Source organism: Tympanuchus pallidicinctus, unplaced genomic scaffold, assembly GCF_026119805.1.
Source record: "Tympanuchus pallidicinctus isolate F22 unplaced genomic scaffold, pur_lepc_1.0 scaffold32, whole genome shotgun sequence".
Lineage (NCBI taxonomy): Eukaryota > Metazoa > Chordata > Aves > Galliformes > Phasianidae > Tympanuchus > Tympanuchus pallidicinctus.
In genome coordinates, this window is record NW_026294750.1 from 4,115,874 (window position 1) to 4,138,185 (window position 22,312).

The 22,312-nt window shown below is 57.8% G+C and overlaps 1 protein-coding gene and 1 long non-coding RNA gene across 4 annotated transcripts; one reads left to right on the plus strand and one right to left on the minus strand.

Annotated features, from left to right (window-relative positions):
- Positions 1 to 531: 531 nt before the first annotated feature.
- AHCYL1 (adenosylhomocysteinase like 1) lies at positions 532 to 20,461 on the minus strand. 3 transcript variants are annotated; one of them, XM_052698450.1, is made up of 17 exons: positions 20,174 to 20,461; positions 10,541 to 10,652; positions 9,888 to 10,016; positions 8,999 to 9,099; positions 8,679 to 8,781; positions 8,376 to 8,470; positions 7,457 to 7,563; positions 7,259 to 7,375; positions 7,068 to 7,131; positions 5,639 to 5,727; positions 5,092 to 5,162; positions 4,582 to 4,676; positions 4,410 to 4,508; positions 3,839 to 3,907; positions 2,697 to 2,775; positions 2,292 to 2,412; positions 532 to 2,207 (listed from the first exon to the last, which is right to left on the minus strand). In XM_052698450.1, exons 1-17 carry the CDS (start codon positions 20,279 to 20,281, stop codon positions 2,201 to 2,203), a joined length of 1,566 nt encoding a protein of 521 aa, XP_052554410.1. In that variant the 5' UTR covers positions 20,282 to 20,461; the 3' UTR covers positions 532 to 2,200. The 3 variants fall into 3 exon arrangements, with proteins under 3 accessions (XP_052554410.1, XP_052554409.1, XP_052554412.1); XM_052698449.1 differs by having other exon boundaries at positions 9,888 to 10,031; positions 20,174 to 20,459; XM_052698452.1 differs by lacking the exon at positions 20,174 to 20,461 and adding an exon at positions 16,245 to 16,434 and having other exon boundaries at positions 9,888 to 10,031.
- LOC128088200 (uncharacterized) lies at positions 19,224 to 20,276 on the plus strand. Its single transcript, XR_008210178.1, has 2 exons — positions 19,224 to 19,531; positions 19,637 to 20,276. It is a non-coding gene; the product is annotated as an uncharacterized LOC128088200 (long non-coding RNA).
- Positions 20,462 to 22,312: the final 1,851 nt, after the last annotated feature.

Below are 22,312 nucleotides of genomic sequence, written 5' to 3' on the forward strand. Positions count from 1 at the left end.
ACCGCCCAGCGCCGCCCGCCCCCGGCGGCCACGTCCGGCGCGGCGCCCGACCGGTGGTTAAGCTCCGCCCCCCCGCCGCCATGATAGGTGTGGCGCGGCGCTGAGCCATGCTGAGAGAGGCACTTCCGGCCTCGCGCGCCGCGGCTGCTGGGGGCCGCCATGGTGGGAGTGGCAGAAAGGAGGGGAGAGGTGGGAGCAAAGCTCCAAAGAAAGGGGCTCGGAGCCCAAAACGAGGGGCTGGAGTGACATGACGTGGCCCTGGAACACGTGGGCCCTCAAACCAAGGGGCTGGGAGGAGCTCAGACCGCAGGTAGGGGGAGCTGGCAGGGAGCAGATCCCAACACAGGGGCCCAGGGGAGCACATAAGCCAGACCCAGAGGGGAACAAACCCCAAATCTGAATGCACGAGGATCCAATCCCAACTGCAGGGCTTGGAGGAGCTGGGGGAGGGGAGGCTGGCAGGGCCCAAACAGCCCCCCGAGGTGCCCCAAACCCCCCAAGGGCTGCAACCACTCACCCACGGCAAAAGCGTTCTGTTTTTCCTAATAGTTTTCATTAGACTTTAATGATTTATTGCTCATCTGCAAGGATTAATATTGCATTCATTAAAAATCATTCATATACAAAATAAACCTCTCTCCCTCCCAGCCCGACGCTGCCGCCACCCCTGGACATGGCTTAGATGGAGCTGCAGCCCTCAGCCTGGGTGCTGCAACCCACCTGGAGTGGGAAAGGCTCCCAGCCCACGGCCCCCAGGAGGGCTGAGGGATGGCAGAGGGGCCACATGTGTCAGGCAAGCGCTTCCCAAGAGGGACAGAGAAGGAGCAGAGGGCACAGGAGGGTGAGCCGAGCTGCGCCATCCCTCCTCACATCATCCTCCAGCCCCCAGCGAGGGAAAAGCAGCGTTGCAGCCATACCCAGAGCCACAGGAGCATCTCCCATCCCTGGGATGGGGTGGCTGCAGGCAGCCGAGCGGCTCTCTGGGGGCACCACGTGCCCGTTTATCTCTAACGGGTGATGTGGTGGGGGAACAAGCGAATCCCTCCCTGCTCCGGCCTTTGCTGGGGGAAGAAAAAGGCATTGGGAGAGGGAAAAAAGCCATGAGGAGCCTCACTGGGTTGCAAGGGCTTTCCCCCAACCCGTGACAAGCTGCAAGAGATGGAGAAGAGAAATACTTGTCACCAGAGAGGATGGGGAAGGGAAGAAGGAGGCGATGAGAGTGGCTGGAACACTGCGGGATGCTGCTGAGGAAGCTCAGCTCGGGGGCGAGCAGCGAGGGGAGCCCAGGGTGCAGGGGCCCACTGGGGCACGGGGAAGGCTCAGTCTGTGCATCCGCCTTGGAAAGAAAGTGAAATGCCCTCCAGAAAAATGCAGACACTCTTAACAGCACCCGCCGTGTCCTGCTGGGAGATGGGGCTGCTTGGATAGGGCCCAAACTCCACAGCCGGACACATCGCCCCTCTTTAAGGAGCAAAACCAAAAGGAAAAAGAGGAAAAGAAAGAAAGAAACAAAGATATGTTTTCAACTCAAATTAAGGTGCAGTTTGGGTAGAAAACAAAACAAAACAACTAAGAGAGATGAGGATGATGCTGGGTTAAGTGACCCCCATCCGAATTCAGATTAGCACCCTGAAACAGTGAGCTCCCCAGAGCCGGCCAGCAACCGAACGGGGGACCTCGGCCAGGTGGGACGGTCACCTATTCGCGAGGTGGCCAGCAGGTGCCACTCTGCTCCCGAGCAGAGCGAGGAGCATTGAACTAGCAGCTAAAACTGGGCTCTTTAAGGCAATTTAGAAGTTGCAGATAATCCACACAAAGAAAGAAAACGTTTAAGGTAATTGAAGAGCATCTCCGGGTCTGCAGATAATCTCGGAGAAGGTTAAAGAAAAAAACAAAGACAAATTGCCCTTCACACAGCAGGAGAGCGAATCAGGCTGGGAGCCACCAGCGGCCTCAGCCACATGGAAGCAGGGAGATCCCAGGCTCTGTGCTGAGATCACAGAGATGCGACCACATAGGAGGGTGAAAATGAGAAGGAAAAAACAGAAGCGACCTTAAAATCACACCGGTCAATGTAAAAACAGGGTTCCTTGTTGGTTAAAAGAAGAAAGAAAAAAAAATGAACCGAAATGAAACGATCTTTAAAAATAATCTCCCTAATGTTGCCTTGTGTGGTCTGGTCCTTCATAGGTATGGTCCGTCAGTATCTGGAAGAGAAGGGATGGGACAGTGAGGCTGAGGGACGCAGCTCCCACCTGCACAAGAGTGACTGAGCCTCCAAAGGCGCCGACCTGTAGTAGTTGGGTTTGAAAGGCCCGTTTTTGTTGAGTCCCAGGTATTTCGCCTGATCGTCCGTCAGCTCCGTCAGGTGGGCGTCGAAGGAAGGCAGGTGCAAGCTGGCAACGTATTCATCTGGGGAACAGCAGAGGGAAGGGGACTCAGCACACAGCAGGAGGGGCGGCCTGAGAGGCTGTCCTGGCCCTCTGCACCTGATGGAAACCCTGCAGGGTGAGGGACGCCTGCAGCACTGCAGAACGGAAAGACCTGCGGGCGTTTTGGGGTCACCCTCCCCAAACTCATCCCCTCCCAAAGGAGGTTTTGTTCAGCCCACCTCACGCTTCGTCCTTACATCCAAAACCTCTGCCCCGTATCAACCAGCGCAGGAAGCAGCTCGGAGAGGCAGCTCCTTCACTCACCCATCTTCTTGGGCAGCAGGTACACGTCCTGTTTGTAGCGGCCCTCGGGAGCGTTGTACAGCTCAATCAGAGCCAGAGCCTGCAGACATCACAGCAGGGTGAGGGACAGCCGGGACACACAGCACAAAACTCCCATGCATGGAGGTAAGGATTTGGAAGCCCGAGGGAGGGGTGAGCACTTCCCAAATGCCCCCAAGGACGCACTTCCAGCCCTCTCCACCTCTCAGGAGGCTGCTGGCACAGGGGAGGACTGCAGGGGTTGGAGATGAGACGTCAGCTGCCCTGGTGGCAGCACTGGGGAAAACCACAGCGTGAGAGTGAAGGAAAGGGGAGCAGCTCTAATTCTAAGCCCGAAACGAGAGGCTGCTGCACCACGTGGGAACGGACTGCTTGCTCTGAGCTGGCGGCAGAGCTCCAAAACCCACAGCCTCTCCCTCAGCAGGAATAAAACTGCATCTCCCCCAAGCGCCAGCTCAGACAGCTGAGAGCCAGATCCGAAACACAGCTCCCATCCCTATCAGTTTGCACAGCGAGGAAAAGAAAACCTCCCTCCCCCCCCCCCCCAAACCAACGTGAGCACCCTCCCCTCCTTCACAGAGGTGGGCTGAGCCCAGCAGTTTCCTCCCACCCATGGCACTGCAGCCAATGCTGAGCACACATCGCACGGCTCGGCCAGATTTAATCATCTTTTTTCTTTGAAAAGGTGGAGTCGGGGCAAACAGAGCAGGGCTCAGCCGTGTCCGCCCAGCTGAGGCAGTGCTGATGCTCAAAAGCAGTTTAACCACTGACTCCCAGCTCCCCAAAACTCACTCTTGTTGTTGTGACTTGGAAATCAGTCGTCTCAAGATGGAACGAGGCCTGGCTTTGAAGTAAGCTTAAACCTGAGCTCAGGAAGCTCTCTGCTTGCTTACTGCACAGCAGGAACTGTCAGAGCAAAGCCAGGCTCATTTAAAAGCTCCCTCCCAACTTCACGCCATCGTTAACCACAGCCCAGCCAAGAGGTGGCGGCTCCGTCTGGCGCCAGCGATCCCAAGCATCCAACTGTGTGTTCCCTGCTTCTTCCAAAACATCCCCACCCCAAAGCTTGTGCAAGACCCCGCAGCATCCCAACCCCCCCCCCCCCCCCCCCCCAGGCTACGGACCTGAGTGGTGGCTGTGATAGAGAGGACGAAAGTGGGGACCGTGGAGCAGCTCAGGTTGAGAAGACGGCCCTAAAGACAGCAGGAGAGGGGTGCTGAGAGCTGAGCGTGTGGAACAAATCGAATCTGGAGACAGGACTCACCTCTGTCTCTCTGTCCCTCCCTGGGGCTGGGGACAACCACAGGGCAGTGATTCAAGAGCTATCCACAGGACCAGAGCGGCCACACTCTGCCTTAGCTTAGTTTCCACCCCACCCCTCAGCTTTGGGGAATGGAGATTCTGTGGTTGTTAGGAACTGGGAGTCTCTCCTGCTGCTCCAGGAGTGGGAAGAGGAGACAACCAACCCCCCGTTTGCCGGGTGGGAAACCCTGTAAAAGCAAGATGCACAGGGTGTTTGGCTGACAGGGGCGGCACCTCTGTGGCTGCACGTGGTCCGTGACACCTCCTCTGCCTCAAGGATAATAACAATAAAAAGCCATCGAGAAACCCCTTTGCTGAGCTCTCCCAGGGGCACCTCCCTTTCCAATTCTGACCCTGAGAGATTTCCTGGTGGACGCACAGCTCCCAGCACACCTCAGCCAGCAGCACCACCCGCTTCCCATCCGGCCAGATGACGTGGTCCACTTGGGATCGGACCCGCTCCCAGGTCAGCTCGGGGGTCCGGAGGCTGGTCTGCAGGCAGGATGGAGAGGCTGGAATCACCAAGGGGCGACCAGGGGGCAGCAGGGGCAGCAAGGACACTCACCACATCGATTTCCGTGTTGGAGTGGCCCATGTTGCACACGATGCAGCTGTTCTTCATGCGATCCAGGTGTTCTCTGGTCACCACGTTCTTGTTTCCTGCAGGCAGGGCAGAGATGAACCCGAGGCAGTGGGAATATAAACCCTCACATTTCTCCTTCCCTGCACTGAAGGAATCGCAGCTTGGGGTAACGTCATTCTCCTGGCTGATCACAGAAAAGCACGTGCTGAGCACTGCCTCTGCTCCCACCAGGGGCCAGGAGAGCCCAAAAACCCTTTGAGGACCGATGGCTTTGATGTCCCCCTTCCCAGGGGCTGAGGAAGACTGCGGTCAAACCGAAGGCTGGGAGTGAAGAGGAAAAGCTCTCCTAAAGAGAGCAGCTTTTGCCAGAGTAAAATGAGGGACTCCTGGCAGCAAAGCATCCATCCTGATGGCTACAGAGCCCCTGAGACACCGCTGGGGAAGGAGCACTGCTCAGCCTGCAGCAAGGCTCACCCAGGACCCCCTCCCTACCTGTGCAGGTAATGACGACGTCGACCTGCCGGATCACCTCACTCAGCTTCACCACCCGAAATCCATCCATGCTGGCGAGAAAGGGGGACAGGAAGCACAATAAGGAGGAGAAGCCTGGTTCCTCTCTGCCTTAGGCCAGAGGGGATCTCAGTCCTACGCTGCTGGAGCAGCTCTGAATCACTCCCGGCAGCAGCCAGGCTGTCCTTCCACACCCCCAGAGATGCCAGATGCGAGTGGAAGGGCTGTGCAAAGGATCTGGCATCAAAACCTGCTCTCACAATGCTGTGGGAGCTGGGGATGTATGAAACGCTCTGCCAGCCCTGCAGGAACGCTTACAGCAGTCTTCCAAGCCAACTGGCTGCGGCAGCCTACTGCCTGGTATCCCACCACTGAACTGCCCTGGTCCCTGCCCATCACACCCCAAAGAGATGAATACTCTCTGAGTTTAGCCACAGATCCTCCTGGCTCTGTTTCAGCCTCTCTGAGGGTTTGCAGGAGGCCAGAGAGCAGAGGAAGAGACGTTACATGTTGGTTGTGAACATCTCACCAGGCTTGAAGGGCGCAGATGGGGTCGATCTCCGTGACATAGACGATCGCTCCCAGGGCTTTCAGAGCAGCACAGCATCCCTTGCCAACCTGCCAAGGCAAAGCATTGATGTGAAGACAAAAGCAGGGTGCACCAAGTGCTAAAATCCCTCCCCCAAAACATCCTGAGCTGTTTTCCAGCTGCGCCCTGGAAGCCTCAGCCCGAGGCCAGGAGCAGCTGAGCGAGGCACAATTCCACTTGTTGGGCACCACGTGCTCAGCTCCCCTCCAGCACACCACCAGCTGGCAGGAGCTTCCAAACCACCCCACTGACAGTCAGCACAGCTTGCATAAGCCTGTGCTTCCCCCTGCTGCCTTTAAACCGTGGGGTTTCCTTGACATTCAGAGCTGTCCTGCACTGATGGGGGAACAGATCCTCCACCTCATGCTCCCAGCATCAGCATGGGGAAGCAGAACTCCTGTAATAGTGACTCAAGTCCTCTCTCTCCACTACAAAATGACACAGAAGCTCGTCAGCAAAGCCCTTTTCTCAGTGCCATTTACCCATGCTGACACCTGATAGACTCCATGTGCCCATAATCAGCCCTGTTTTGGGGGCACCTCGTGCTACCAGGTAAGAAACACCACCAGACACTCCTGCTTATCACCCAGCTCCAACTGGGTGAAAATGGCCAGAAAGGGCAAACTGGGACATCAACCCACATCCCAATGGTGAACCAGCGAGGGTGGAAAGGCTTCCTCGGTCTGCAGAACTGCAGTAAACATCAGGAGAGGCCCCAGAGACAACAACCCTCAGCATAACTCATGGTTGGAGAGGCACACAGCACCGCGGAGAGCCTGGGAGAGAGCCAGCACAGCTTCTCAGTGGAGCAGAGCTGAGCTCCATTGGTGTCTAAATAAATTAGGAAGCGTGTTCCTGCTGGGAAGAGCATTTGCAGCTACTGCCAGGCCCTGTGCAGCACGGGAAGATGAACACCCACACAGACAGCGCACAGATGGAGGGAAGGTGGCAGCTCCCAGCTCTGCGCTCTTCCAGGGCAGAATCATTTACAAGCTCGTGGTTCAACCTCCCCCTGCCAGAACATCATCCACCAGCAAGAGGCAGCCGGCCCTTCGCCTCCTGTGCCACAGGCTCAGCGACAGCCGGGCTGCGTGCTGAACTGGAGCCAGGCGCAGCAGATGGGGGCACCCATGGGTAGTTATCATTCAGGCCAGCGTTCCTAGCAACTGTTGGATTTGCAGCTCAGCTGATCTGCAGGCAAACTGGGCGATGTGATGCTTGCTCTCCACCTTCCTGGCAGGCTCGAGCAAGACGCCTCTCCTGACAGCTCCCCAGATCCGATTTCCTCTATCGATCAAACGTGAGCAGGGAAGGGGCAGGACACTGAGCTAAGGGAAAGGATGGCTGGGGGGAGGCTCACGAAACTCACCTCCCCATAGCCACAAACCACCACTTGCTTCCCTCCAAACATCACATCTGTGGTCCTCTTCAGGCTGGAGGACAGAGAGAGACCTGCTTTGGGACCGGTCAGGCAAACAGCAAAGGGCCCCAAAACCAGGTCCTGCAAACGCACAGCGAGGGCAGAGCAGCCCTGGGGATGGGGACGAGGGCTGCACTCACCCGTCCAGGATGGACTCCCGACAGCAATACAGGTTGTCAAATTTCTGTTTGGTCACAGAGTCGTTCACATTCATGGCCGGCACACAGAGCTTCCCAGCTTTGGAGAGCTGGTACAGCCTGCAAGAAGACAGAGGCAGGTCAGAGCAGACAGCAGCAACCCGATGACAGATCTTCAGATCAGCCTTCCCAAACCCCTACCTGTGCACACCGGTCACACTCTCCTCCACAATCCCTCGGATCTTCTTGAATATGTTGGGGTACTTCTTATAAACCCAGTGGGTCAGATCCCCACCATCATCCAGTATCTGGAGGAAGAGCACGGGGCAGTCAAGCTTTCCACCAGGAGAAGCACTTGCAGGGGATGGGAGGGGTGCAGAGAGATGGAGAGCATCTGCAGGCACTGCTGGAGAGCTGCCTGTGGGCCAGGACTCCTGGGTCCTCCTGGTTGCTTCAGGGGCCCCCTCTGAAAGGGAGGATTTTGTACCCTGCGTGGAGCCAATGGATCCTAACAGGTTTTTTTTTGTCCCTGTTACTGCTTTGCAGCCTGGAAACGCAGCCACAGGCAGCGCTAACTGAGCAGCCTGAGGTCAGAAGGAAGCTACAGCATTCGTGCCCCATAAGCAAACAGCTGAGAGGAAAGGCTGCAGGAGCTGTCAGTCCTGTGCCACATGCTCTCACATCATCTGTGACCACGGACCCCAAGCCAAGGCAGCGAGAGGCATCATCTGCTTTCAGGAAGGCAATGGAGCCCTCGGAAACCCCTGCAGATGGGGTCTGTGTCAAGAGAGGAGCAGTCAGGGCAGCTCCCACAGGGAAACAGGTCTCGTGGCTTCCTGACTCACTGACAGGCTCCAGCAGGAGATGCTCCCATGCCATCGTGCTGTACAGCTCAGGACACTGCAGCTCCCACAACCATCACAGTGACCCCCAGCCCAGCTCCAGCTGCCATTCTCCACGACCCCCATGATTTTGGCACGGACTCAAAGGCCTTTACGACACCAGCAGGTGCCCAGGCACATGGGCAGGCTCCTAAGAACAGCCCCAGGGAGGGGAGGGTGAGGAGCCCCCAGTGACGGCTCCACAGAGGAAGAGGAAGGGCTGGAAGAAGGCTCGTTACCATGTTAGCCTGCCAGCCATCTACGTTAACACAGCGGTCAATGCACCACCAGAAGTCATCCTCTGACTCTCCCTTCCAGGCAAATACGGCAACACCTAGAAGGAGAAGAGGAGCATCCTTGGCACCCGCTGAGTTTGGCACAACTTTCTGCTCGGGAAAACCCCAGACAAGGGGAACCACGCAGGGACCAAAGCCCAGGATCTCACCTACATATCCGTCCCTACAAGATATTGGGTCCGAGCCTTTCCTGAAGCTGAGAGAGGGACTGGAAGGGATGCTGCCCCACGGCTCAGCAGCACTCACCTGCTTCTGCCAAGGCAGCTGCCACCTCGTTCTGGGTGGAGTAGATGTTGCAGGCAGACCAACGGCACTGCGCCCCCAACGCACACAGCGTCTCAATCAGCACCTGTGGGACAGAGGGCTGAGCAGGGAGGGCCCAGCACAGCCAGGGACGGAGCGGGGGGAGCAGCTCCAACAAACGCTGCCCAGGGAAAATGCAGGCAGCAGAACCTCTGTGAGAGGTGGCCAGGAAAGCGGAAGGGCCTTCAGCAATTCCCCCATGGAGGAGAGTGGGGAAAAGGTGGCTTTTCCCACCTTGGATGCCCAAATGAGAAGCCACTCACCGCAGTCTGTGCTGTAATGTGTGTACAGCCTACGATTTTAGCTCCGGCCAAAGGTTTCTCCCCTTGAGCTCGCTTCCTGAGTGAAATCAGAGCAGACATGTCTGCAAAAGGAACGCAGGGGTTTTAATGATGGCTCTTAATGATGGCTCACTCCAGGCTGGGACCCCTTTCTGCCAGATCTGCTCTCCTCTCAAGGGGCTCGCAGGACACATCCGGTCCCATTGCTCTCGCCACAGTCACTGTGCGGTCAGGGAGAAACCTCCCTGCCTCTGCTCTGACAGCTCTGTCCAAACTGGGATCAGGACACCAGCATCATCTGTCCCTTGGCAAAGCCACGGGGACACAGCACCTCCCAGGCACGTATGAAGGGGGTGTGGGGTGGGTGCTGCCCAGGGCAAGCACCAGGGCACCCGCATTAAGGGCAGCCACCAGCCTTGCAGCAGGATCACATCAATAAGAAACACCTAAAGATGGAAACAGTGCTGCCATACCTCGAAAGAGCTGCTCTAAATGGCTCTGTACCTTTCTCTGGCTTTGGTAGCTTGTGTCTAAAAGGAGCCTGGAAGCAAAGTTACCCAATCAGAACGGTAACTCAGCTTTCCACAAGCCACAAGGGAAGAGGCTGAGACAGTTTTAGCATCTCCAAAGGAGCTGCAAGATCCTCTCCCACTGAGGCTCCCCATCCAAAACCCCAGGAACACACAGAGCCCTGCTGTCGCTCAAAAACAAATGCAACCTATCATTCATGCCTGCTGTTGCATTTAGCTCTTCCCCACATCGCGTGCTGATTTGTGGAGGGCAGAGAAGGCACTCGAGGCACCCGAGACCACGAGGAGAGTTGTGGGAACCCCCCTGGCTCAGCACCCAGAGCCCCTCAGCCCCCCCTCACCTTGCTCAGCGATCTCAATCTCCCGGCGTCCAAACTCTGCCTGCTTGATGTTCTTCACGCAGAAGTTGCTGCTGCCTTTGGAGTTGGTTTGCTGCTTCTCACGGGGGGACACCTCATCGTCAGAGCTGTCTGTGTAGGAGGCAGCTAAAGCCAGCAGAGGAACGCGTGTCACCCCCAGTCCTGGTGCTCTCTACCCCGTTTTGCTTCCTGGCTTTCATGCATGCACGTGCTTATGGCTCAGACTACAGACCTCACAAGGAAAAGCCTTGTCCATAAGGAATCTGGCACTCTCACTCTTGAAAACAACTCACATGGAGTTATAGAATGGCCTGGGTTGAAAAGGCCCACAGTGCTCATTCAGTTCCAACCCCCTGCTACGTGCAGGGTCACCAACCAGCAGCCCAGGCTGCCCAGAGCCACATTCAGAGCCTGGCCTTGAATGCCTGCAGGGATGGGGCATCCACAGCCTCCTTGGGACGCGCTGTGTGACGCACTGAAGCCCAACTATGAGAACGAATGAGGCTGATTTAGCAGAATACAAACCTCCCAGAACCCCAGAACAGCCCTTTACACCTCAGAGCACAGCCCAGCAATACAGAGCATCCTGAAACCAATGCCACAGCGGCACTGCCAGCAGCTCTGGGGTCACCTACCAGAGCTGTAGCTGTCGGTGGAAGACTGCGAGATGGAGCGGGACAGGGAGCGGCGGCCGGTCTTGGTTGGGAACTTGGTGAACTCCTGCATGTCATCTGCAAACTGGATTTGCTGAGAGATGCAAAGGAAGAGAAAGTGCTAAGTGAGCCCGTGCTCCATCACCTGTTGTGGCCACACGGCTCCTTGCAGTGCGCCGCTGTCACAGAACTGAGCGCTACCAAACGCACCCAGCTGCGGCTCCGTGGCTGCAGGCGCCCGAATCACAACCTCCTTTTCTGCCTCCTCATATCCCTGCCACCAGAATTTCGTAGCGGATTTGGTGCCTAACACCCGAGGTCAAAACAAAGAGCCTTGGAACCATCCCCTCTGGCTCCAAGAACGCTGGTGTGCTCCTGCAGGGCAAGCACTGTGCAGCCCTCTGGCCGAGCCCTGGGTGGCTGAGGTCCCCACGCAGCTCCATCAGCATCAGCCCCTCCGTCACCAATTCTGCTGTTTCTGCCCAAAAACACAGCACTGACAGCGCTGGTCCCAGCACCAGCTGCGATCCTGGCACTCCTATCTCCTTTCCCAGGTTAAAAACAAGGCACGTCCTTCCAAAACCCACACTAAGAGCTGGGGGGGGAGAAAACCAGCGAGGGAACATTTCAACAAAACGCAGTTGACATTGCATTGACTTTCAATCTCCTGCTTGTTACAGATGTTTCCATTGGAAGAGATGCCCTCCAACAGCTCTTCCTCCCTCCCAGTTCGGCCAGAGGCAACTCAGGGCTCCATCAGCCTCAAAGAAGGGGCAAAACAGCCCCAAAGTGCCTCTGCTCAGCCAGCAACAGCCCCACTGCTCCTGTAAGAGCTGCATTCAAGGCAATGAGGAAAAGAGCCCCAGGGCCTCCCTGGCTTGCTGACAGGGGACAGGACCCCCACCCTGCTGACAAAGAGCCCCAGTGCGGTCTCTTCCCTCTGATGGTCACTGCAGGATTTAATTTGGGCACTTTAATAAGGATGAGACCTCATTGCAAGGAGTATCGTTAACAGCATCCCCATGGGCATAGGAAACCTCCAGAAAAGCCCTGAAGAGATCAGCATAGAGGCCTCAAGGAGGGGGTTTCCATGCCATTGCAATCCCCAAAAGCTCTGATGTGGCAAGCGGGCTCTGAGAGCAGAAGAATGAAGCTATTTAGCTGAGCCATCCATCTCAGACAGGAGGAACCCGGCAGAGGATGGCTGCGTGCTGCTGGGGCCGTGTGCACGGCTGGGAGGACTGGGAATCTCCATGGGGTTTGCAGCTTTGGATTTGCAAAACCCTTTCAGGTCGCTCAGTGCAGAGGGAGGAGGAACCCGAAGGTGTCCCAACTCACAGGAGATCTCAGAGGTGTGGGACCACATCCAGCAAGCAGTGCCAGGTGCTCAGCAGCCGCATCCTGGGGGACACGCTGCCTTCCCAACCGAGGAATGATGCTGCCAGGCCCTGCTCAAGGCCTGCTGCTTGGCTCCAGCTTACCAAAGAGAGCCCAAAGATGGCTGTGCCATTCCTGCAGCAGCACAGTGCGCTTCCAGGTGGAAAGCAGAGCAGCAACGCCGCCAGCACAGCACCACTCCCAGCCCATCCCTCTGGCAACCTGTCAGAGCAGAGGGTGTAAACATGCCCCCATCAGACAGCTGCTGGCATTAAACCAGCTTCAAAGCCCGAGCTGAGGTGTTTTCTCTATCTCAGGAAAAGTTTGCCAGGAAAGAGGTGAACCCAGGAGATAAAACAGCGCAGACAACGCAGTCTGGTGCTGCAGCACAGGCAGCAGGGACGTGTCAGCTCACAGCTTGGGCACCCAGCGCACGGCAGCCCCAGGTGTAACACCTCCCTGTGGATGGCAAACAGGAGATGCATGGGGTGAGGGTGGGGATGGGGCTGTGCTTCACCACCACCATCCCCACTGACGCACGCAGCAGCAGCTCCGAGGCACGGCAAGGTCCCACTGCTTGGAGCAGCAGCTCCGGGAACCGGGTTTGAACCAAGGGAAAAAAGAAACATCACTGCTAAGGAAACAGAGTGCTGAATTAACCACAGTAATCCTCACCGTGGCTTTACCAGAGCTCATCTGAACCGTGCAGCTTAGCAAAATCTGCCCCATCTAAAATTATCGCCCAACGCAGCAAACGGCTTCTGACCCGAGCCTGCTTGGCACGTCAGGACTGCAGCACTGGGTGGGCACTGCTGCATTACAGCAAGGCCAAAATCCCCCCATCCCTCAGCACGGAGCAGGGCTGGGATGGATGGAGCCGGATGGGGGGGGAGGATGAGAGCTGCGTGCCTGTGAGCAGCAAGCATCGTGCCGAGCTCCAGCCTGGGAGCGCAGGGCTCAGCGAGCTGCCCTGGAGGAAAACACCAGGACCTGAGGTCTGCCTGCCAAGTTTCAGCCCAGCTGTGCCGCCCGCCAACCGCACACGGTCTCAGTCACACCTGATGAGGCAGAAGTACATTTCCTCCCCTTGCAAAACACAGCACGGCTGCGGCTCCCAGCCCAACGCTCCCCAGCATCTGGGAGAAGCCGTGGACCGCAGCCACCACCACCTTGAGCACACGGTGCAGCCACGCTGCGTGACTCGGTGGGATCCGGCTCTGAGCTCCATGCGAGGCAAGGAGGCGACCCACCTAAAGCAACTCAAGGCAGCCAACCCCCGTTTAGCATCACCCCAAGGCTGGGAGGCGGTCAGCAGCTGCCCACACTGCAGCACCCCTCCTGCAACCTGCCTTCAGCCCCTTGCTTTGTCGTTGCCATGCATTCAGGCAGCCTGTGCCTTCCATCTCAGCACCCACCCCCTTCACCAGCCCAGCACCCAGCTGCTGGAAGGGCACGCAGAGCTCTGCAGGCCTGGAGGTGGGCAGCTTCCGATGCTCAGCCCGGCACCCAGGCAATTACCTGTGCAGAAATCCCACTGCCCCGTGCAGTTTGCTCTGGGGAAGCCGTGGCTGTGTTCTCATGCACAGCTTCGCCCCGCCGTGCTGCTGAGTTTGGACATTTCTAAACGACAATTGTTCCAATTCATTTCTGCGTTCAGTTCAATGCAGCAGGAAGGAAGGGAAAAGGCACCCCAGGGGCTGAGGCCTCTCCAGTCACACAGCAGCCAAGGGGAAAAAAAAAAAAAGACGAAAAAAAGAGGGAAAAAACACAACCACAACCAACACAGCGTGAGGCTTTTCTTATTTTCTAGGTCAAAAAGAAGAGCAGAGCAGCAGGTTTGCTCAGGACAGCCCCCCGGAGAGGGGACAACTCCTTCTGGGCTCTGATCCTGCAGCCACCCGTCCAGAGAGGCCCTGGAGATGCTGCTGGGGAGCACAGCCACAGTTGCTGGCAGCAGCCCCAGGCAGGCAGTGCTGTCCTCAGCCCCACTCTGCCCTACTTGCAAGCTGACCAAACGCAGCTCCTGCAGCCTCCCCGAGCACAGCAGCGCCCACAGTGGGAGCAGGGACCCATCCAGGGGCAAAGATGCTGCTCAGGACTCAACCAAACGTGTGTGGCTTTGGGATAGAAGTCACGAAGGCAGCCATGGGTGTTCTTGGGCACCAACTCTGCCAGGTTACCCAACCCCAGGGGCATTTCTAGCCTGCATTGCCCTGAAGGATCCAAGGAATGAGGCAGATGGGGACACAGGTGTCAGCTCCCATCCTGACCTCTCACCACGCCAAGCTCCAAACCAGCACCAAGGGGAGGTTTGGAGAAAGGCTCCAGGTGCACACTTGGCCCTGTGGTTCATCCAGCCACCCCATTCTACCTCCTCCTGCCGGCCAGGTGAGCCAGAACCAAGCTACAAGATGTGAGACTGCACAAGCTGGCAGGAGGCCGTGGCCAAGCTGGAGGCACAACCAGATTTCCAGCTCAAATCCACTCAGCATCAAAGAAAAACCCCAGCCAGAGCCAGGGCAGATTTGGGACGAGATGACCTCTGATGCTCCCTTCCAGCTCCATGATTCTATGATTCTATAATGCTATGGGCAGGGGGCTGGCATGAGCAACACCCACAGCTTTGGCCACGGCCACAGCAGCAACATCAGCATCTTCTGATGGCTGCTGCTCTGCAGGTCATCACATGAACAAGCAGGAGCCAGCCCTGCCCCACGTGGCAGTCACAGCTCGAGGACTTTCTCCTCGGTGACACAGCAGCTTCCCAACCCTTTGAAGACATCCCCATGTGCTTCGGGGGGTGATTCGGTTCAGCTTCACGGATCAAAGAGGGATCATCTCCACAGAGCGCTGCTTCCATCCATACCTGCAGCTCAGGAAGGCAGGAGCCGCTGCCAGCAAGGCAGAGCTGAGCAGGAATCACAGCCAAACCTCAGCCTGAAACGCTCTGCAGTTCCCAACAAGGAAATAAAGGGCACTGAGGTCCTGGCCAAACGAGCTGGCCGAGCCCTAACACCATCCTCCATCCTTTGCTGGCAGAGGAAAGTGCTGGGGGATGAAAAACAAAACCAGAAAGTTTCCATGAGCACAGGAGAAGGATTACAGACTTTCAGCTCACGGGAGAGGTGAAGGACCAGCAGGAAAGGAGCGGGTTCACCCCAAAGGTTTACAAGGCTGCAAAGCGCCGCGAGGTCTCAGCCACCCCACGAATCACCCAATGCTGGTGAGGGGAAAATTAAACAGAGCACGGGATTAAATAAAATCAATGTGATTTTAAGCGCCCGACTGTTAAAGAGTAACTGGGAATAATTGCTGCCTTATAAACACCTTCAGGTCAAAGGTGCGCTGCCTCCAGCAGCGGCAGAGGAAAGCTCTCCAGCAGCAGATAAGGCACCTGGTCCTTGGACTCCAGGCTTCCAGGCAGAGCATTGCTCCCTATGGGAGAGTTCCTGGAGCAGTCTGATACCAGATCTGCACGGGCAGTGAACGCCCATCAGGTTGCAGGGTTCAACCCTTCCAAACCAGCTGGGGTTACCTGCACACCTCCTGCAGTGCAAACAGAGATTGTCGGTCAGCCCACGCACCCCCCAGCAGAGATAGCAAGGTTTGTGGAGGGCGGATAAGGCTTGGGAACAGGGAAAGCATCATTCAGGAGGAGCCTTTTGTGGGCTCAGGGCTCTGATGGGTTTGGAGAGGGCACAAACTCACCCATCAGCCACCACTAAGAGCCCCAGCAGAACACTTTGGAGCTCGAGGGCCACAGAAATCTGTGCGTCACAGCTGACAGGGAATCAACTTCAATGAAAGGCCATTTTTAAATGAAACCCAACTTCTTCCAGCCTGAAAAGGACGCAGGAACACGCAGGAGTGCTGTCAGAGGGCTCAGCCAGCCCTGCTGTGCAAGCTGGCAGAAAACCCCAAACCTCTGCTAACCCAAAGCCACGAGCAGCGAGGCAGCCCAACACCCCACCTGCCTCTGCTGCCTCCCCAGACGCAGCCTGCGGAAGCCCAGGAGCACTTCAAGACTTCTTTTGGTCTTTCAAGAGACCGAGCACCTCAACCCCCAGGCCCAACCGTGGTCAGAAGATGCTCCATCCCAACGCCATGGCTGTAAGGGAATCAGCATCACGCAGGAGCAGAGCTGAGCCCTCCCTGGCAGCAGGATTGATTCAGTTCCATCAGGGGCAGCAGGAGGGGGAAGAAGTGAACGATCCTCACGTCCTGCCCGCAGCCCAGGCTCCTGCCACCTGCACAAACCCCAGCCAGCCAAGCTGGGCAGCGCGAGCTCTGCAGGAGAAGCTGTACCCACCTCCAAAGGCAGCAGGAGCCTCACCCGAATGACAGCACAGCCTGTTTAACTAGCTGGAACGTCATGTCCCCAGCCATTGAAGTTCTTTGGCCGTCACCAACCTGAAGTAAACAGATTCTGCAGCAGCAATAAGCTCGTTACCAAGGCCACCGTATTGATCCCCGAGCGGAATTAAAAGGCGCCGTTCAAGCACGCCGTGGGGCAACTGAGGTGGCCTCCCAAAGGCAGCCCCCGCCTGCAGCTGTGACAGGGGGCCCTGCTGTGATGCTGGGGACTTTCTGAGCCTCCTACAGTGGCCCCGAACCTCTCAAATCGACCCACGCTCCTGAAGTCATTGAGAAGGGGGGCGATCGCGTGCTGCCGAAGCATTGGCACGAGGTCCCCTGCGGGCTGTGGGACTGGCAGCAACGTCACCACGACGCTCCAGGCCAACGTGAGGCAGAGTCCCCAGAGAAGCAGGCTTTGATCAAAGGGCTCAGCAGGAAGTGAAGCAAAGCCCTCTGCAAACAGCAGCGTTGCCCGCAGGAAGCTCGCGATGATAATAACGAGTCCAGCCAGCCAGAAGCAAATCTCCTGGACTGAGTGCTGCTCAAACAGCAGGGATGTGGTGCTCAGAGATTGCTGGGAGGAGCAGGGCACCGTCCTCACCTGCAAAAGCCTGGGCTGAACCGGCTGCTTATTGGCAAGGCTCACTGCCAGGCTTGCTGGCTGTTAGAGAAGGACGCCCAGCCACAGCCCTGAGCAGGGGCAGCACGAACAGGATCCAGCTTGGGCAGGGAACAACACACAGGGAAAACTGTCAGGGTCCCAAAGCAAGCATTGGTGGAGGGCTGGACCCAGCCCGAGTGTGATTTTGGGAAAGGCCTAAAGAAAACAGGGCCTTGCTGCCAGTATTCCTCCCGTGCTCCCATCGGGGCTCCCACCAGGGCCAGGAGCCCCAGAGCCCATGTGTGCACGGCTTGCACCACCAGAAGGCCAGAGCTGCTCTTGAGGAGTGCTGGGAATGGACATCCAGGCCCCTTCCTACCCCTGAAGGTCAGCAAGCGCAGTGGAAACAGCCGACCTGGTGTGCTGCAGGAGGGGGAGAATGGAGAGCAATGAAAACGACCCGAGAGCGGCTTTCACACAACTCATTACAGATGCTGTCACTTCACAAAGCACCACCAACCCCTGCTCCCAGCCCCAAGCAAAGCATCTCAGCTCACAGCACTGCATGGCTCGCGCTCGCCATGGGTCAGGGGCCCCAGCTGTAGGGCACAGCAATGTGTTAGCTGCCTCCCCACTCCGAGCAAAGACCAACTCAGCTCCGTGCTGAGCAGGAGGACCCCCCCCCCTGCTCCCCCAGACACACACACACTGGATATGGGAAGGGAAAAGTGCAGGGAGATGATAGAAGAACAGATGGCTGGGGAAGGAAGCAAGCAGCTGAGCACACAGCATCTGGTTTGAGAACCAGCAGAGGAGGTGGGCACAGTGGGGGACAGGCACAGAGAGGCAGGCAGGATTCAGGAGCAGCCAGGATGAGGGATGCAATTAAAGGCAGAGCAAAAACGAGCAGCCCTGGGAGCCGTGTCAGCACAAGGGCAGCCCTGTCCCCAGGACATGCCGAGGGGGTGCTGGGTTCATGAGCATCACACGGCAGGGATTACAGACATGTGAGGACAGAGAGCAACAGGGCTGAAGCCCAGCACAGAAGCAGACTGCAGCAAGGTCAGGGAACACTCAGCAGCAAAAAGCTGCAGCAGAGGCTGCTCGGGGTCCCCAGCTCCCACCTCCTGCCAGCTCCACAGCACAGCAGCGCCGTGTCCCACCGCACGGCTCTGCAGGGCTGCAGCACCAACCCCAGCACGCAGCGCTGGAGCTCATTCCACGTTCACTGCATGAATAAGCAGATCTGTCTGCAGAGGGGGAGAGCGTCCATCTGTCCGCCAGCGCCCGAGCGTGAAGGTGCCTGCATGGAGCTCACGGCAGATGGGTGACAAACAGGGACAAAGCATGCAAAGCTCCCCCTGCTCTTCCCCCCCCGCCCCCCAGCTCAAGGGCACACAGCACAGCCGGGAGCTCAGGGCTGCAGCAACCAGCTGAGACAGGCTGGGAAAATCCGCCTCCAAGGGCGCCTGCGGGTCTCAGGGGTGCAGGCAGCCCAACTGCAGCAATGATGGCACGCAGGGCGCAGGGAGAGCACGCACTGCCCTTCTGTTCTCCTTCATCCCCGCGTCCACAAAGCAGCCTCAACCCTCCCTCCCCCCCCCATCACATCAGGGCACGCGCAGCAGAGAGCACCGGGCTCAGCATCGCTCACCTCTGCCTGCAAAGCTCTCCTTGCCCAGCAGCCAAATCGCCCCCACCACAGCTGCTGCTGTTCTGCTGACAGCCCGAGTTACCGTAAAGCAGAGCAGCAAAGGAGCTTGAGAGCCTGCAGGCAACGCCAGCAGCTCCTGGAGGAGCACCGGCCGCATTGCTGCAGGGAGCCCACAGCTCTGAGCGCCTCAACGGCCGCAGCTGCGACTTAAATCCGGAGTTGATTGTATGTAATCTTTTAATCTCTTACCTCCTGCTGTTTCACTTTTTCACCTTAAGCAAATCAATGACAGGAGAGGGAAAAACCGCACCTGGGTCAGCGTCACCAAGGAGAGTAATGCTGCGGGGTCCACACACCTCCAACGCGGCTGAGCTGCTCCCCAGCGCTCAAGCAGAGCCCCAGGCTGGGGACACCCACCCTGTGTGCTGGCACAAGGCAAGGCTGCTCTATGAGGAGCTCATTGGTGGCAGGTCACACACAGCTCGGCACCGTCCCACCCTCCCCACTGCCCAGCACTCCATCCCAAAGCTCAAGGAAGCCAAAAGAGGGTGCACAGCGTCCTCCAGCTCCACCTCTCAGCCATCTTCTGTGCTGAGAACTGCCTTAAGCAGCTTTGGCTTGCATTAAAACCGAGAGGCATTTTAATGGTTTAATTGCAATCCCGCTTGGAAGGCATCTGAAATGCCTCCACCTGGGGGCACGCGGCACCGTATCGCAGGAGAGCAATTCTCCATCCTCATCCTTTCCACCATCACCGAGCCCTATTTGCACAAACTACTCAGGCAAGGAGAACAGCGGCCCGAAGCGTTTTGTTCCTTGACCTCAGCAATGCACGCTCCCCAGGATCTCAGCGCCTGCTGATGTTATCAGCCTCAAACGCCTCCTGTCGCTCAGGGCACCTCCAGCATCACCACCCAGCCGTTGCAGTCTGACGGCTGCTCTCGGTGCTGTGCAACGAAGCCGTGCACGCAGCAGCAAACCCAAGGTAACAAAGCATCCCATACCTGCCCAGGCACAGACAAACCTCACCTCTGAGAACACCGGGTTGAATCCCCCTGGGCACAGAGCTCATTCCTCGTTCTCTATGTAGGATGCTTCAGGATTCACTGCTTGCTCTCCTCCCAGCCTCACCCCATAAACATCCCAGCTACGTGGAAAACAACAGCAATAAGAACAGAAAAACAACCCCTGCAAGATCCCAGCTCTGCATTCCTCTGTTCCTTCCTCCAGGCCACGTCCAAAGCTTGGATAAACAGAACTGGGCACGAGAAAACCTCCAAACCTCCAACCCCCCTCACAACGAGAGGCACCGAGAGCAGCACATCCAGCACGGCGCCGCCGGAACCACGCGCAGAGCTCGGCTCCGAGCACGCGGGGACCCCCGGCAGCCCAGCGCGGAGCCCTGCGGGGACGCAGAGCCCAGCACCGTGCCGACCTGCGGGGACACGCAGCTCCCCGCCCCGCAGCACGGCGATGCGACGGAGCTGCTCGGCCTCCGGCTCGCTCCGCACGCCGAATTTCACCCCGCTGCCCTTCGGGCCGCCCCGGGGCAGCGCTCGCGGCTCAGCCCATCACTCAAGGCAGCTCAACGCGATGCAGCACGGAGCGAATCCCGACAAGCCGGTACCTTTTTGGGCGCTTTGGTGACGGTGGCCATGAAGGAAAACTTCTCGGCGTCCTCCGCTTCCTTGGCCTGCTTCGCCTCCTCGCCGCCGGCGGGCTCCGGGACCGACATCGTGCGGCGGGGCGGAGCGGAGGGCGGGGAGGGGAAGGGAAGGGCAGGCTCGGCTCGGCTCGGCTCCGTTCGGTTCGGCTCGGCTCCGTTCGGTTCGGTTCGGTTCGGCTCGGCTCCGTCAGCGCCGGTTCGTAGCGCTCTGCGGCGGACACTGCGGGCGCCGCGCGAGGCGCCGGGGGCGTCTCTGCTGTGACGTCAGCGCGTGGTGACGTCATCACGCGCCCGCCGGAGAAGCGAAGCGGGGAGACGGCGGAGGGGAGAGGTGGGGGGGGAAACGGAGCTGTTGCGCCCCCTGGTGGTAGAATGGGGGAACGGACCGCCGTGGGAGGACCGGGAAAGTGGGAGGGGGCTGAGGGGGGGAGCGTGGGGAAGAGTGATGATAGATAGATAGATAGATAGATAGATAGATAGATAGATAGATAGATAGATAGATAGATAGATAGATAGATAGATAGATAGATAGATAGATAGATAGATAGATAGATAGATGGATAGATAGGTGGGTGGGTGGGTGGGTGGGTGGGTGGGTGGATGGATGGATGGATGGATGGATGGATGGATGGATGGATGAAGAACTAAAGGAGTAAATAAATAAAGGGCAAAAGAAATGAATAAATGAATGAATAAATAAGTAAATAAATGAAGGAACAAGTAAATAAAGGAATAAAGGAATGATCGAATGAATGAATGAATAAACAGATAGATAAATAAAGGAATGAAGGAATAAGATCAACCCACTGATTTTCTGGTTCTGTAATAAATAAACAAATAGAATCATAGAATGGTTTGGGTTGGAAGGGACCCCGAGGATCATCAAGTTCCAAACCCTGCCTCGTCCCCTCCTTCCCCCCCTTCCAACCTCATGGAATCCAGCAAGGTCCTGCACCTTGGTCAGGACAATCCCAAGCACAGATTAAGGTTGGGTAGAGAATGGCTTGAGGGCAGCCAAACAAAAGAAAGAAGCATTTGTCACGGTGGGGAGGGCTGGGATGGGGTGTAAAGGTGCAGGGATGGTCAGCACCCCCAGCCCAGCCCACCACAGTTCTCCCCGTGGCCACGTCCCCTGTCGATCCGGCAGGGCTGAGGGCGATGCGATGGGCACTGCGGCTCATCCTGCCCTGGTGTCCATCTGTCCATCCATCCCCACGGTGCTGAGGGGCTCCTGTTCCCCCTTGGAACCCTCATTTCCCACCCTGTCCCCCCCCTAAGTCCCAGCAATGGGGTTACACCCGCGTGCCTCCCCACGTTGCTCGCCCCCACCGCAGCCCCGCAGCGACAAACCCACGGAGCGAGCGGCGTTGCGGCCCGTATTTATCCATGTAACCAAAACCGTTCTGTCTGACCACAGATCAGGCCTGGGCCGGTCCTCACTCGAGGCAACCCATCCCATCAGGGTGGCCGGGATCTGTCCCTGCTGCCCCGATGGCCCCAAGTGGGGAACCGCAGCCCCGCGGTGCTTTCCGGGACGGCGCTGCCCCGTCAGCAGTCTGCGGCCGTGCAGCCCCATGGGGAGGGCTGCCATCCAGCAGTGCCCCATCCACAGCCACCCCGGTGCCAACGCTTCTTTCCCTGCCCACCTCCTCAAACTTTGGGGTTTCGGCTTCCGTCTGAACGCATCACCTGTTTTTAAGGTGGAAAAATCCATCCTGGGGGCTCTCGTGTACCTGCAGGAGGGATTATCTCCCCTCTCTCCTGTAGAAACATGGAGGGGTAGGAATGGCTCCATCCTTCCTTAAGGTTCCCGAAAGTGAGCATTGAGGCTTTGCAACTCCAACCCACCTTTAGGGCTCCCAAAAGTGTCAAGTTTGCCCCTTAAATCTCCTCCACTCGCTTTTGCTTTGGGCTGCCCGGAGCATGTGGGGGTGCTGGGGGTGGCTGTGGGGGAGGTGTAGACTCGGGGAGGTGCCCCCCCACCCCACGGCCCCTTCTCCAACACCACCGCCCCACAGCCATCATTCAGCTCCAAAGCTGCAGCAGGGCAGGGGCTCGCTGCCCCCCTCTTCCCCTCCACAGCCCCCAAGCTCTGCTCAC

What these genes read in the sequence shown, in the direction of transcription:
- AHCYL1 (XM_052698449.1), bottom strand. Translation starts at nt 20,281, where the DNA reads ATGTCGGTCCCGGAGCCCGCCGGCGGCGAGGAGGCGAAGCAGGCCAAG. An exon ending in TCACCAAAGCGCCCAAAAAG is followed by an intron (nt 10,653 to 20,173) that starts GTACCGGCTTGT and finishes TGCATCTCTCAG; the next exon opens with CAAATCCAGTTTGCAGATGA. An exon ending in CCTGCTGCCCAAGAAGATGG is followed by an intron (nt 2,413 to 2,696) that starts GTGAGTGAAGGA and finishes GCTGTTCCCCAG; the next exon opens with ATGAATACGTTGCCAGCTTG.